Source organism: Bufo bufo, chromosome 3, assembly GCF_905171765.1.
Source record: "Bufo bufo chromosome 3, aBufBuf1.1, whole genome shotgun sequence".
In the NCBI taxonomy this organism is placed as follows: Eukaryota; Metazoa; Chordata; class Amphibia; order Anura; family Bufonidae; genus Bufo; species Bufo bufo.
In genome coordinates, this window is record NC_053391.1 from 441,152,422 (window position 1) to 441,166,953 (window position 14,532).

The following is a 14,532-nucleotide window of genomic DNA, read 5'->3' on the forward strand; positions in this document are numbered from 1 at the left end:
TCAAGTGAGAACCAGGGCCATAGGGAAGCATTGGTTCTCATGTGTTGAGCGTTTTACAGCGCGTTTGAACGCGCTGTAAAACGCTCAAGTGTGAACCCAGCCTTAAAGTATACAGTTTTCCAGAGATAGCGATGGCCAGTTTGGCAAATTTTTCAGACATTGGACAAACTTATGAATCTATCTGTCCGTCCATACACATGTGTACAGTGATTCCATAATGCCTTCAGTATTCACAGTAACAGTTCCAGACATATTGGTGCCAGTAACAGCCATTAGTAAACCTCTTTTCATGTCCATTCTTACTATACCATGACTGTACTCATTAGATACTTGCCTATTTGCAGCTGTTTCACCTGAATCCTCTATAAACCAATATGCTTGGCTTAGCACGCGTGTTAAAGGGGTTTTCCGAGACTTAATAACCGATGACCGATTCTCTGCATAGGCCATCAGTATCTGATGGGTAGGGGTCAGACACCCAGGACCCCCGCTGATCAGCTGTTTGAGCAGGCAGCGGCGCAGCCTTCTCACAGCTCTTTCTAGACCAGTGACGACATGTTAATCGGTCACATGGTCTAGGAGCAGCTCGGCTCCATAGAAGTGAATGGGGCTGAGCTGAAGTACAGCTGCTATACAGTGTATGGCGCTGTGCTTGGTAAGATACAAGAAGGCCGTGGCACCCATAGCAGTGCCGGTGTCTTCTCAAACAGCTGATCGGTAGGGGTCCCAGTTGTCAGACCCCCTCCGATCAGTTACTATATTAAAGACCTGGAAAACCCTTTTAATTTCAATGGGGAGAGGGGAAAGAGATCAGGAATGTTGAAATCCATCATGTCCTTTCTATCCCTGATATTTGCCATTGGGGAGTTGGCAGTCCCATACACATTAGATTGTCCTGCATTGATTCATGAGAATGACACTGCCCTCTGCTGTTAGTCTCTGGTAAAACAAGCAGCACTGAGATCTTCCTGACTCTCCAGGAGCCCCTTCTAAAAAAAGTTACTTGATGGGCCACAGTTCTGCTGTGAAAGTGAAGATTGTGAAAGAGAGCCAGTCACCTAGAAAACACATATTATACCTGCAGCATTACCTGATAGCAGTCTGTAGATTGATTCCAAAGATGTTTTTGTACTTGGTGTCGGATGTATAATGCCAGAGAAACGACTTATATTCCCCTGCCTGTGTTATGTAAATGAGGTTCTTGAAGTCAAGGGGAGCAGCGCCTTTCCCGCTTGAAATCAAGCTTGCTGCTCCCCCTTTCCCACCCCTTTATTGTTTGATTGATAGAAGTTCTAAATCCTATCATGTCGGACGCAAGTTCTAAATCTCGTACACAGCTCCCCCGTCTTTCCCGCACCTGCGCATTATTCTCTGCGGCTGTGAGTTAGTTTTCAGCGGCTCAATGTGAAGGCACAGGCTCACATGCATGAGTGCGCCACTAAATATTCAACATAACCATGTGCAGGCGCGGGAAAGACGGGGACGCTGCATGTATGTGAGATTTAGATCTTGCGTCCGACATGATAGGAATTAGAACTTCTATCAATCAAACACTAAGGGGTGGGAAGAGGGTGTGGCTTTTTTTTATTTATTTTTATCCACTACAAACCCACAACATGTGAACTTACCCAACTAAAGTCACCTCCTGCTAGGACGTTGCTGAACAGCCACCCAAATGTATTCTGGCATTGCACAGCCAGAAGTAGTGTTTTTGTACAATGTACATCGAATATACCTTGTCACTTGTATTTCATGCTCTCATTAACTTTTTTTTTTTTTTATTCCAATTGTTTTCAGGCTGAATTCCTATTTCAAGTTTCTCATTGTCAGAGATCCCTTTGAGAGACTGATTTCTGCATACAAAGATAAGTTTGTACAGAACCCCCGTTTTGAGCCATGGTACAAGCACAACATTGCTCCAGTCATTATTCGCAAGTACAGGAAAGATCGCACAGAAACCCAGGGGGGTCTGCAGTTTCAAGACTTTGTACGGTACCTGGGTGACCCAAACCACAAGTTTCTAGATCTCCAGTTTGGGGACCATATAATCCACTGGGTAACTTATGTGGAGCTGTGTGCCCCTTGTGAAATAAATTACAATGTCATTGGGCATCATGAGACTCTTGAGGAGGATGCACCATACATCTTGAGGGAAGCGGGAATAGATAAACTGGTCTCTTACCCCGCCATACCACCAGGAATCACAAAATACAACCTATCAAAAGTGGAACATTATTTTTCCAAAGTATCCCAGAGAGACATCAAACGTCTTTATGACAGATTTGAAGGCGACTTCAAGCTTTTTGGATATAAAGAGCCGACATTTTTATTTCATTGATGTGGCGCTGTTTACAGTGGGGTAATGACCCACTGTGTCTGCAGCAAGAGCACTACTGAAGCTTTTTATTCATTGTTATATGGACTACATACAGTTGGTGTTTTTTTTTCTCTGACAATAATGTACTGTATTTGCACTTTAACCCACTTACAGCAGTGCATTAGATACAGTGTATTATATTTTGTATGGTGGGTATTGGCCTGTAAGTACCCGCTCTGGGACTAATGGTGGGTGCGGTTGGAAATCTTATGTGAATACGTTTTTCTGTTTACAGCTTAAATGTATAGCAGAGCTGCCGCAGTGGTAGGAAGTGCTGCAATATCCAGCTCTGTTATTTGCTTTTTATTTCTACCTGATGATTTTTTATTATTACAGTGCCATTCTGAAAGAGCCACTAGTATAAGGATATAAGGACTAGGATGCACCTATACTATTTCTAATGACTGCACTACATAAAGCCTAGTGAGGCAGTGATCCCATGCCCTTTGGCATAATTCTGAGAGATTCCAACTTGCATCTTATCTCTCTCACAGAAAGCAATTTTTGTAGCACTGGTGCTTTTATTAAGGGGATTGTTTAATTCTAGGACTAACGCTTGGAATTTAGGTAAGATAAAGATTTTTAGATTTTTTTTTTCTCTCCACTTTTTGATGTGGCCAAAATGGAGAAAATGATTCTGTACTAAAGCATACTTCTGTCATTGACTGATCAAAAAGTTTCATAAGTATACAGTAGGTCTGCGGGACCAATATTTTACAAAGCTCTCTGACTTTTAGGTTTATAGCTAATGGTACTTCCACTTCCATTTACTTAAATACAGCTATAATGGACGTCACAATTCCACTGAACTGGAAGATACTACCATAAATAAAGCTCCAGAACATGTTAACAGCTGAAGAGACGCAACCCAGCTATTCTCTGATATTTCTCAATGATATGTCAGGAAATAGAGGAGTGATATACAGTATTTTTTTTTTATTTGCTCTGGCATCTACCTTTTCCAGATAGCCACTCAGTAACAAATGCGAGCCCAGTGACCATTACATCGATACATGCTGCAAATACATGCCCAAGCTGGACTCCTGCTGTAATGGCTGGAATCAGAAAAATATCTGATCCCAGCCATTTAACTCATTACATGCTGCTGTCAATATTGACTGTGGCATCTTGGGCTGACAGAGGGGTTTCTTTGGCAGCCAGCAAAGGCCTCCTGGTCTGTTTTAAGCAACTGCATGTTAGTCTATGCCAATGGTATGGCATAAAAAGTTGCCTGTGTGATAATGCTCTGGAATGCTATGTATTCCAGAGCATTATAGAAGCCTTCAGGTGACCACTACTTCAAGCCTGCTAGGGGAACAAGAAAATAGTTTATTATAATACGCATTCTCATCTTGGACGTGGGTGGCGTATCGCTAGGATATGCCTCAAAGTGCAGGAGGGCACATGCACGGCCGCCTTTCATTCTTATGGGAGCAGTGAAAATTTCTATAAACTCCATACAAGTGAATGGAGCGGTCGCCGCACTTGAACGGTGCACTTCCCATTCATTTCAATGAGACTTCTGAAAATACCAAATCGTGCAGCTCAGCTATTTTCGGCACTCCCAAAGGATTGAATGGAGGGCAGCCATGCATGTGCAGTGCGCTCTCCAGCACATTGCAGGCTCCATTCTTAGTACATGGGCAAGTCCCAGAGGTGGAATCCGCACCTATCAGACCTATCCTAGCAATATGTTCCCAATAGCCATTGTGTAACATCAGATGGAACTGAATAAAAATCTTCACAGGATATCTGGTTTGGGTAATGGGGGTGGAGACTTCACTGTGTATATGCTCCCAATGTAAAAACATTTTAATACACAGTGAAGCCTCTCTAAAAGACCATCCTCATTACCCAAACCAGATATCCTGTGAACATTTTTATTCAGTTACATCTGATGTTAGGCATAATGGCCATTTTCTTTGAGAAGACCGCCCCTCTAGAAGGGGACTTTTTACTGCAATTTATAAGTAGTTATCTCTTAGAGATTTCACTGTATTTCGTGTTTCCATTCCTCGTGCGGTCAGAGATTGAAAACCTTCCCCGGTTATATCCAAAGGAGAGATACACCACTCTCCCTTGTGAGTAGTACAGGATCAGGAGCATTCTTTAGCCTCCGAATGTAAGCAAGATTTCTGTTCATTGTCAGAAAGCAAGAGATCGTGAAAATGGAAAGGAATAAAAACAGTAAAAGTAGATTAGGAAGTTACATAATTTATTATTATGTAACACTCAAGCTTTATTCGCATATAGACTGGTGAACCTCTTCAAACCCATAATTCTTATAATTATTTTTATTTTATTTTTAAAAACCTTGCATAATGATAGATTGGGTTAGAACATAACTAGTGTTATGTTGAATATGATGTGAGGCATATGTTAAATAAAAGTACTCCCTGCTACTTTGTGACTAGCCCTAATTTATTGCTTCTAGATGGATCAGCACGGAAGACATATAAAAAACTTTTCTGTTCAAGGGTACTTTCACACTAGCATTGTGATGATCCGGCAGGCATTTCCGGAGACGGAACTGCCTGCCAGATCATGTAAACGGATACCGGATCTGTCTCATCCGGCATAACTGATCCGGTATTTAAATTTTTTCGAAGATCAAAGGCGAAACTAGCTCCTCCTATGTCCTGGCGCATGCACATACCTTAAAACCGGATCCAGCAACACGGCAATTTCCGGAACACTTAGTACCGGATCCAGCATTAATACATCTCTATAGAAATTAATGCCTGATCGGGCAAGTGCGGTAGTGTTCCTGGATTTTGGCCATAAAAAATACTGCTGCAAGCTGCTGTATTTTGTCCGGTCAAATACTGTACAAGGCAATCGGAACAGAAGACATCCTGATGCATACTGAACGGATTGCTTTCCATTTATAGTGCATTAGGACAAAACAATCCGGTATTGAGACCCTTTACCGGATTTCAATACCGGAAAAGAATAACGCTAGTATGAAAGTATGCTAAGGATGTGTTGAATATATTTTCCTCCTCATGAATGTATCCATATTCATTCTTGTTACCAATGCCACCTGTTTTATTTTCCAGCTCAGTAAAACATGTTTTGCTTTACAGTGCCATCTAGTGGGCGACCATGGTGTTTTCATAAAAGAAAAAAATACCAGTTACTGGCTTCACTTGAACGGGTTTGACTGAGTTATCTAAAGTTCTCTCAAAAGGCTCCGTCTGTCTATGCCAGCAGGGGAAGAAAGTGCTTGCACCTTTTGGAATTATTGTTATTATTATTTCTGGCCCAGCATCTGTTACTCAAGGAACTTGGGGACTTGTCCCATTTCTCTTCAAGAGGATCCACTGGAAGATGGATTAAAGGGAACCTGTCACCGCGATTTTGTGTATAGAGCTGAGGACATAGGTTGCTAGATGGCTGCTAGCACATCTGTAATGCCTAGTCCCCATAGCTCAGTGTGCTTTTATTGTGTAAAAAAAAAACGATTTGATACATATGCAAATTAACCTGAGATGAGTCCTGTCCCTGACTCATCTCACGTACAGGACTCATCTCGGGTTAATTTACATATGTGTCAAATCGTTGTTTTTTTTACACAATAGAAGCACAGAGAGCTATGGGAACTGGGTATTGCGGATGTGCTAGTGGCTATCTAGCAACCCATGTCCTCGGCTCTATACCCAAAATCCCGGTTACAGGTTCTCTTTAAGTCCTAGCTTATCTTGTACCATTTAGGCTGCGTTCACACGGGCGAGATTTCCGCGCGGGTGCAATGCGGTAGGTGAACGCATTGCACCCGCACTGAATCCGGACCCATTTATTTCAATGGGGCTGTTCAGATGAGCGATGATTTTCACGCATCACTTGTGCGTTGCGTGAAAATCGCAGCATGCTCTATATTCTGCGTTTTTCACGCAACGCAGGCCCCATAGAAGTGAATGGGGTTGCGTGAAAATCGCAAGCATCTGCAAGCAAGTGCGGATGCGGTGCGATTTTTCACGCATGGTTGCTAGGTGACAGTCTATTCACTGTATTATTTTCCCTTATAACATGGTTTTAAGGGAAAATAATAGCATTCTGAATACAGAATGCTTAGTAAAATAGCGCTGGAGGGGTTAAAAAAAAATAAACAAATTAACTCACCTTCTCCTCTTGATCGCGAAGTTCCCGGTCTCTTCTTTACTTCTTTAATGATGAGTTGTGGGCTAAAGGACCTTTGGTGACGTCAGATCAGATGCTCCAATCACATGGTCCATCACCGGGAACTTCGCGAACAAGAGGAGAAGGTGAGTTAATTTGTTTATTTTTTTTTAACCCCTCCAGCGCTATTTTACTAAGCATTCTGTATTCAGAATGCTATTATTTTCCCTTATAACCATGTTATAAGGGGAAATAATACAATCTACACTACAACTAACCCAAAGCTGAACTTCTGTGAAGAAGTTCGGGTCTGGGTACCACAGTCGGTTGTTTATCACGTGCGTGCAGAACACATTGCACCCGCGCGATAAAAACTGAACATCGGAACGCAATCGCAGTCAAAACTGACTGCAATTGCATTCCTACTCGCGCGGGTTTGCTGCAACACACCGGGACGCATCCGGACCTAATCCGGACCTAATCCGGACACGCTCGTGTGAACCCAGCCTTAAAGGGAACCTGTCACCGGGATTTTGGGTATAGAGCTGAGGACATGGGTTGCAAGATGGCCGCTAGCAATCCGCAATACCCAGTCCCCATAGCTCTGTGTGCTTTTATTGTGTATAAAAACTGATTTGATACATATGCAAATTAACCTGAGAGTAGTCAGAGGATGAATATATGACTCTTCTCTGGTCACACAAGTAAGGTATGACTCTTTTATGTTAATTTACATATGTATCAAATCGTTTTTTTTACACAATAAAAGCACAGAGAGCTATGGGGAGTGGGTATTGCGGATGTGCTAGCGGCTATCTAGCAACCAATGTCCTCAACTCTATACACAAAATCCCGATGACAGGTTCCCTTGAAATAAGTGGCACAGTTTTGTGCTGTGGATTTCAGTGCAGGGAAAACAATCAATTCCTTGTAAAAAAAATAAAAAAAATAAATGCTGTGTGAATCACTTATAGTTTACCTATGGAATTAGCCTGCCTCAAAACTGAGGCATTTTTAAATACAATGAAATTCCTTTATTCTGGCAGATCAGAAAAGACAGCCATTTAGCCACTTATAGATGGCTCAAAACTTTAAATGTTAGTGTGTTCCCCTGTTATATCTTAAAGGGGTTATCCCATGATTATTGTAAAAAAAGAAAATCACACATAATATAGTAAATGACAGTCTCTTTATAACAAATCTAGAACCAGCCCTGTACCTCACATGGATCCAGAGATCTCCCCATTCATTGCTCTGCTAGATTTATATCAAGCTGACAGCTCAAGGGGAGTTTATTTTCTGTTGCAGCTAAGGGGGCGTGTCCAAGCTCTCCCTATCACAGCTCTGGAAGCAGTTGAAGGCTGAAACTGAGCATGTGCGACCTTCTCAGTGAGCCGAACAAAGAAATTTAAAAAAGCAGGTGGCGCTGTACATATACATTTTATTGAACTCCATGACCATACAAATTTTTTTATAACAGTGGTCCCTCAAGATACAATGGTCGTCCTGGAACCAATTTTGTATGTTGAAACCATTTTAAGTTGAGTAATTGGTTCCAAAGCCCCAAAGTGTCATCCAAGATAAGAGAAAATGAAGATTTAAGAAAAATAAGCAGATAACTGAGACAGATAAAACAAGTCCTTACATATGACAGTCAGGAATAGCTGCTAACCAACAACTAATACAGCTATTTACCAGAGAAGTGTCCTTGATTGGTTGGATCGGAGTCAGAGACATTGTATGTTGAGTCTAGTTTCAACTTACGATGGGTCAGAAAAGACCATTGTATGTTGAAAATATTTATCCTAGGGCCATTGTATCTTGAGGTATCACTGTACATACAATTACAAAAGTATTCAGATCCAGGTGCTGGTTTGAAAACTGTAGAATACTTTTCGTGGGACAACCCCTTTAAGTGCTGTTTATAAGAGGCGGCAGAAGCTTCCATGTGCTAGCGCCACATGACGCTGCTGAGCGATGTTAATGCTGCTGTAACATACAGCAGTGTTGACAGGGAAGACTGAGCTGGACATCATCAACTGTTACTGTGGCATCTACGTGGTTAGGGTCCATTCACACGTCCGTATGTGTTTTGTGGATCCGCAAAATACGGACACCAGCAATGTGCGTTTTGCATTTTGCCGACCGCACATCGCCGGCACTATAATAGAAAAGGGCTAATCTTGTCCGCAATTGCGGACAAGAATAGGACATGTTCTATTTTTTTCAGGAACGGAATTGCGGACCTGGAAGTGCGGATCCGCGCAGCACATCGTGCGGCCCCATAGAAATGAAAGGGTCAGCAATTCCGTTCCGCAGAATTGCGGACGTGTGAATGGAGCCTTAGACAGAAGGAGGGGTCTCCCTCTGTTACTTCTTTAGCACCTTGCGTTGTGATTACAGGGTGCTAAGAAAGGCCCTCAAGCCTGCCATGGCTATATGCCTATTGGGCTGTGCCAGATAGACAGACAATAATGATATAGTGTACTGGGTTTTCCAAAGCATTATAGAAATGATCAGACTGAACATGTAAATAAAACAAAAACAAGTTTATTATAAAAAAAAAAAAATGTTCACAGTGCTATATTGATTACCACATCCACATAATTGCTATCTTGTTTAGGATGTCTATTGTGGTACTTGTGGTTCGCTGCGGGCATCCTCCATTGTGTGCATTTTTGCTGGGGATAGTCATTAGCAACGGGCCACAAGTGCAGGATTTGCTCCCCTATATATATGCACAACTGCATGTATTTCCTGCTTGGTTAATACATAGTAACATAGTACATAAGGCCGAAAAAAGACATTTGTCCATCCAGTTCGGCCTGTTATCCTGCCACGCCATTCTTTTCAGTTTGTATTTATAGAAATGCCTGGAGGTGTATAAATTCCAATTTAAATGTGCCTGTTTTCCATCTACAGGCTACATTTAGGTGCACCTCGCAGACTCCTCCCTCCTCCCATTGCAAGCATGGCTACATGCTGGAGGTAACTGGTGAGTTGTTTGTGAGTCGGCCTCATGCTCCTGTAATTTGCCCACTGGCTCCTGGTAGTGCCCATACGGCGCAGGTATGTGAGTGTTAGGTCCCCGAGCTACTTGAGAAACCTTGGCGCGGTGCTCGGGCTCAGACATGTCCTACACCGTAGGATATGTTGGCTAATCTCTCAATTTTAACATCAGTTTGAGGATTTAGTAAGACCGCAGAGTGCACCTGTCTTTGCTATTATTTTGTTATATCACCTTAGGTAGGTGAATGACAGGTTAATAAAACCAGTTTTATGTGCTAATAGAGGCACAGGCAGATTTAATAAGTACAGTTTCGGATTCATGCTATTTTGACGGACCTGGCCATATGTTTAGGTTATAGGCCTAAAATGTCATGACGGAATCCCTTTAAGTACAGGAAATTCAAAATGGACTCTCATGGCAGTCCCACTGATTTCAAAGGAAACAAAAATGGTGACCAAAGACCTGAAAGACGCCTACTTCCATATCTCAACTTACAGAGAACATCATAAATATCTGAGGTTTGCAACAGAGGAGGGGGAAAAAAGATAAACCATTACCAATTTATATGTCTACCCTTTGGAATATCTTCTGCCCCCAGGCTTTTCACAAAAACTGGCAAAGGTTGTAGCTTTTCTGAGGTTACAGGAAACATTAGTTGGTCCCTTATCTAGACGACCTTCTAATTACAGAATCCAAACAAAAAAGAATTCCAGACAGGTTCAACTGGTGTTATCTATACTCCAGGATCTGGGATGGATAATAAACTGGAAAAATCGCCTGGAGTGAGTAGTAGTTTCTGGGTCAAAGAGCACTGTTACCTTGGGACAAGAGTGAGAATTTTATTCTCATGATCAGGCAATTCAGAAGGAAAGTGTCAATAAGACAGCTTATGAAAGTTTTGGGACTCATGATAGCATGCATACCAGTGGTACCATGGGCCCAGTACCACTCCAGGCCACTGCAGAATTTAATCTCAAAAATTGGAACCGAAGCAGGCTATCATTGGATCTGTCCTTGTGTCTGTCACCCAAAGTCAAAAAATGATCTTCTATAGTGGTTAAAGGAGACTCATTTACGAATGGGAGTGAGTTGGATTCAGAAGCCTATCCGTCTAATGACTACAGACGTGAGTGCCAAAGGTTGGGGAGTTCATGTAGATCACCTATAATTCAAAGGAGTCTGGAGCAGTCAAATAGCAAGGACTTTATATTGTATTAAAGGGAACCCGTCATGTGGATATTTGATTATAATCTAACTAATTATATACAATCATTAACTACTAAAAAGTACCTTAGATGTATTCACTTACTGGTATGACAGATGGTTACCTCATAATATACACACAAAGATGCCGCATGCTAATGAGCTGATTTGAGTCCAGCGTGAGGTCATTGAGTCCAGCGTATATATAAAAATTTAATTCACAGCTATAGCCACTCCCCTGCCCACCTGCTGCTGATTCATATGGAAAAAAACTGTCATTCAGCAGCAGGTGGGCGGGGAGAGTCAGGAGCTCATGAATATTCAGGACTCATCATTATCAGCTGGAGCTTTTCAATACAAGATGTTGGCAGATTGACTGGGTCAATTAAAGAAAGTGACCCAGCATTTTGCTAAGAGAATCAGTCACTTATTTATGTTGCCCTTAGTTAGAACACCATAAAACTGGTGACAGGTTCCATTTAAGTACAATATGGGAAACTCTGAAAACTTTGTCCGAGGTGATAACAGGTACTGATCTGAAGATGTATTCAGACAATGTTATAGCTGCCGCGTTTATTCAACATCAGGGCGGTACGAAAGGAGAGCAACTCCAAAAACAGAGTATTTTAATAGGTAGAGAACCACCTTCTGTTATCAGTAGTACATCTAAAGGCGAAGGAGAACATGTGGGCAGATTTCTTGAGCAGGAATCGAATTATCCCAGGAAAATGGTTTCTAGCAGATCAAGCATTTAAGGTGATAGTGAACACCTGGGGTCTTCCAGAAATCGATCTCTTTACCACAAGGAGAAACAGAAAGTTAGCAAAGTTTTGCTCATTACACCCGGCAGATCTTCCAAATTTCGTAGATACATTCTTAATTTTTTATGTGTTTCCTCCCTTCGATATACTACCAAAGGTATTGCAGAAAATAAATAAAAAAAAGGGTCAAGATCAGGGATGCCCAACCTGCTGCTCTCCAGCTGTTGCAAAACTACAACTCCCAGCATTCCTGGACTGCCTACAGCTATCAGCCTACAGCAGGGCATGGTGGGAGTTGTAGTTTTCCAACAGCTGGAGGGCCGCAGGTTGGACATCACTGGTCAAGATAGCCCCCGACTGGCCCAATAGAGCATGGTTCTCCCTACTAAAGGGAATTAGTTCTACAGATCGTCTACAGTTGTCACAATTCCTTCTCTTGGTATCCCAAGGTCCAGTTCCCCATCTAAATCTCAAGAACTTGGATTTAAGGACATGGATGTTGAATGAGCCCACCTAGAAGCAAAGGGGCTGTCTCAAAAGGTTGTCAATACATTGATGTTTAGCAGGAAGAGGTTCACCAACAGTAGTTACAGTAAAGTATGGAGAAAGTTTTGTACTTGGTGTACAACAAAACAAATAGACATCAGAGAATTCAGTTTTCCAGTTGTATTACATTTTCTCCAGGAGGGACTCTATCTATGCCTGAAACCTAGTACACTCAGAGTTCAATCAGCAGCCTTAACTGTTTTTTATGATTACAAATTTTCTGAAGAAAAACTAGTGTCCAGGTTTCTTTTAGCAGTAGAATGTTTAAGACCAAGTATATGCAATCTCGTTCCTCCTTAGAATCTGAATCTAGTACTTAATGTTCTTACGGGACCTCCTATTGAGCCCATAGAAGATGTTGACATTCATTTTTTACTCCTAAAAATAGTTTTTCTAGTATCTATTATCTCCACTGGAAGAGTTTCCGAATTGCAAGCTCTGTCCACAGTTTTTTTTCCATATTTTCAATCCTTTGAGGACAGACTCATTTTTATATTCGACCCTTCCTTTCTACTGAAAGTCATGTCCACATTCCATAGATCTCAAGATATAATCATTCCATCCTTTTGGAATTTGACAATCTTGATGTAAGAAAAGCAGTATTAATGTATTTACAGAGAACAGAAGAATGGAGAAAGGACAAAAATCTTTTTGTTCAATTTTCTGGTCCAAATAGAGGTAGAAAGACGGACAAAAGTTCTATAGCCAGTTGATCAGACAGTCTATTGAGGTAGTCTATAGATTTTTTTTTTTTCCCCCCCAAAAAAAGCAAGGCCACATAAAGCCACATTGATGGAAAAATTAAAACAAGTTATGGCTCTTGGAATGAGATGTGTTATTACTGTGCAAAAGGAGTAATGTATACAAACTTGGTATCGCTCTAATTGTACCAACCCACAGAATAAATGTACAGTAACACATTTTTTATGCTGCTGTGTAATGTCGTAAATGAAAAAAAAAAATAATAATGGTGTGCTTGAATTTTTTTTCCCATTCTCCCCAAGAAAGAGTTACAAAAAAAATAATTAAGTTATATGTACCCAAAAAAGGTGCATCCAACTCATCCTGGAAAAAAACAAGCCCCTTTATGGCTATTAGGCTTGAGCAAATCGAGCTTCGGATCATAGATCCAAAGTCGATTCGTTCTAACACTTTAATGCTGTACGGAGACCTGTCTTCATACAGCATTAAAGAGGACCTTTCACCTCTCCTCACATACCAGTTTTAATAGCTTCATGCACTCCCCATGTAATAACAATACCTGAGCGTCTATTCTTATGGCTCTATGTTGTGCTATTCCTTTATTATTTCAACTAGAATTTATGAATGAATTGCTAGCAGTCTGCAGTAAGACCCCTTTTCACACGGGCGAGTATTCTGCGCGGATGCCATGCGTGAGGTGAACGCATTGCACCCGCACTGAATACAGACCCATTCATTTCTATGGGGCTGTTCACATGAGCGGTGATTTTCACGCATCACTTGTGCGTTGCGTGAAAATCGCAGCATGCTCTATATTCTGCGTTTTTCACGCAACACAGGCCCCATAGAAGTGAATGGGGTTGCGTGAAAATCGCAAGCATCCGCAAGCAAGTGCGGATGCGGTGCGATTTTCATGCACGGTTTCTAGGAGACGATCGGGATGGGGACCCGATCATTATTATTTTCCCTTATAACATGGTTATAAGGGAAAATAATAGCATTCTGAATACAGAATGCATAGTAAACTAGCGCTGGAGGGGTTAAAAAAAATAAAAAAAAATAATTTAACTCTCCTTAATCCACTTGATCGCGATGCCCGGCATCTCCTTCTGTCTCCTTTGCTGAACAGGACCTGTGGTGAGCATTAATTATAGGTAAAGGACTTTAACGTCACTCCGGTCATCACATGATCCATCCATTTACCATGGTGATGGATCATGTGATGACCAGAGTGACATCATCAAAGGTCCTTTACCTGTAATTAATGCTCACCACAGGTCCTGTTCAGCAAAGGAGACAGAAGGACATGCCGGGCATCGCGATCAAGTAGATTAAGGCGAGTTAAATAATTTTTATTTATTTTTTTAACCCCTCCAGCGCTAGTTTACTATGCATTCTGTATTCAGAATGCTATTATTTTACCTTATAACTATCTACAGAACACCGATCCCAAGCCCGAACTTCTGTGAAGAAGTTCGGGTTTGAGTACCAAACATGCGCGATTTTTCTCACGCGAGTGCAAAACGCATTACAATGTTTTGCACTTGCGTGGAAAAATCGCGGGTGTTCCTGCAACGCACCCGCACATTTTCCCGCAATGCCCGTGTGAACCCAGCCTAAGGGTACAGAGGGGTGGTAACCAGTTGGGGGTCTGTCCCTGTACAGACTCGCTCTATCCAATCAATGCTGACGTTGCCAGTCTGTGCAGGTACACACTCGCAACTGGTTACCTCCCCTCTGTACCCTTACTGCAGACTGCTTGCAATTCATTCGTAACTTCTAGTAGAAGTAATACAGGAATGGCACAACTTAGA

General features: G+C 41.8%; 1 protein-coding gene and 1 long non-coding RNA gene across 2 annotated transcripts in view; one reads left to right on the forward strand and one right to left on the reverse strand.

Annotated features, from left to right (window-relative positions):
* CHST10 (carbohydrate sulfotransferase 10) overlaps nucleotides 1-4,174 on the forward strand; it is a 22,296-nt gene extending 18,122 nt beyond the window's left edge. The window contains exon 6 of the mRNA XM_040425051.1: nucleotides 1,798-4,174. Coding sequence (XP_040280985.1) covers nucleotides 1,798-2,338 — 541 coding nt within the window. The 3' untranslated portion in view covers nucleotides 2,339-4,174. The remainder of the gene's footprint in view (nucleotides 1-1,797) is intronic.
* Nucleotides 1,460-13,043, reverse strand: LOC120995686. Its single transcript, XR_005777647.1, has 3 exons — nucleotides 13,031-13,043; nucleotides 3,246-3,249; nucleotides 1,460-1,577 (listed from the first exon to the last, which is right to left on the reverse strand). It is a non-coding gene; the product is annotated as an uncharacterized LOC120995686 (long non-coding RNA).
* Between the last annotated feature and the right edge of the window lie 1,489 nt (nucleotides 13,044-14,532).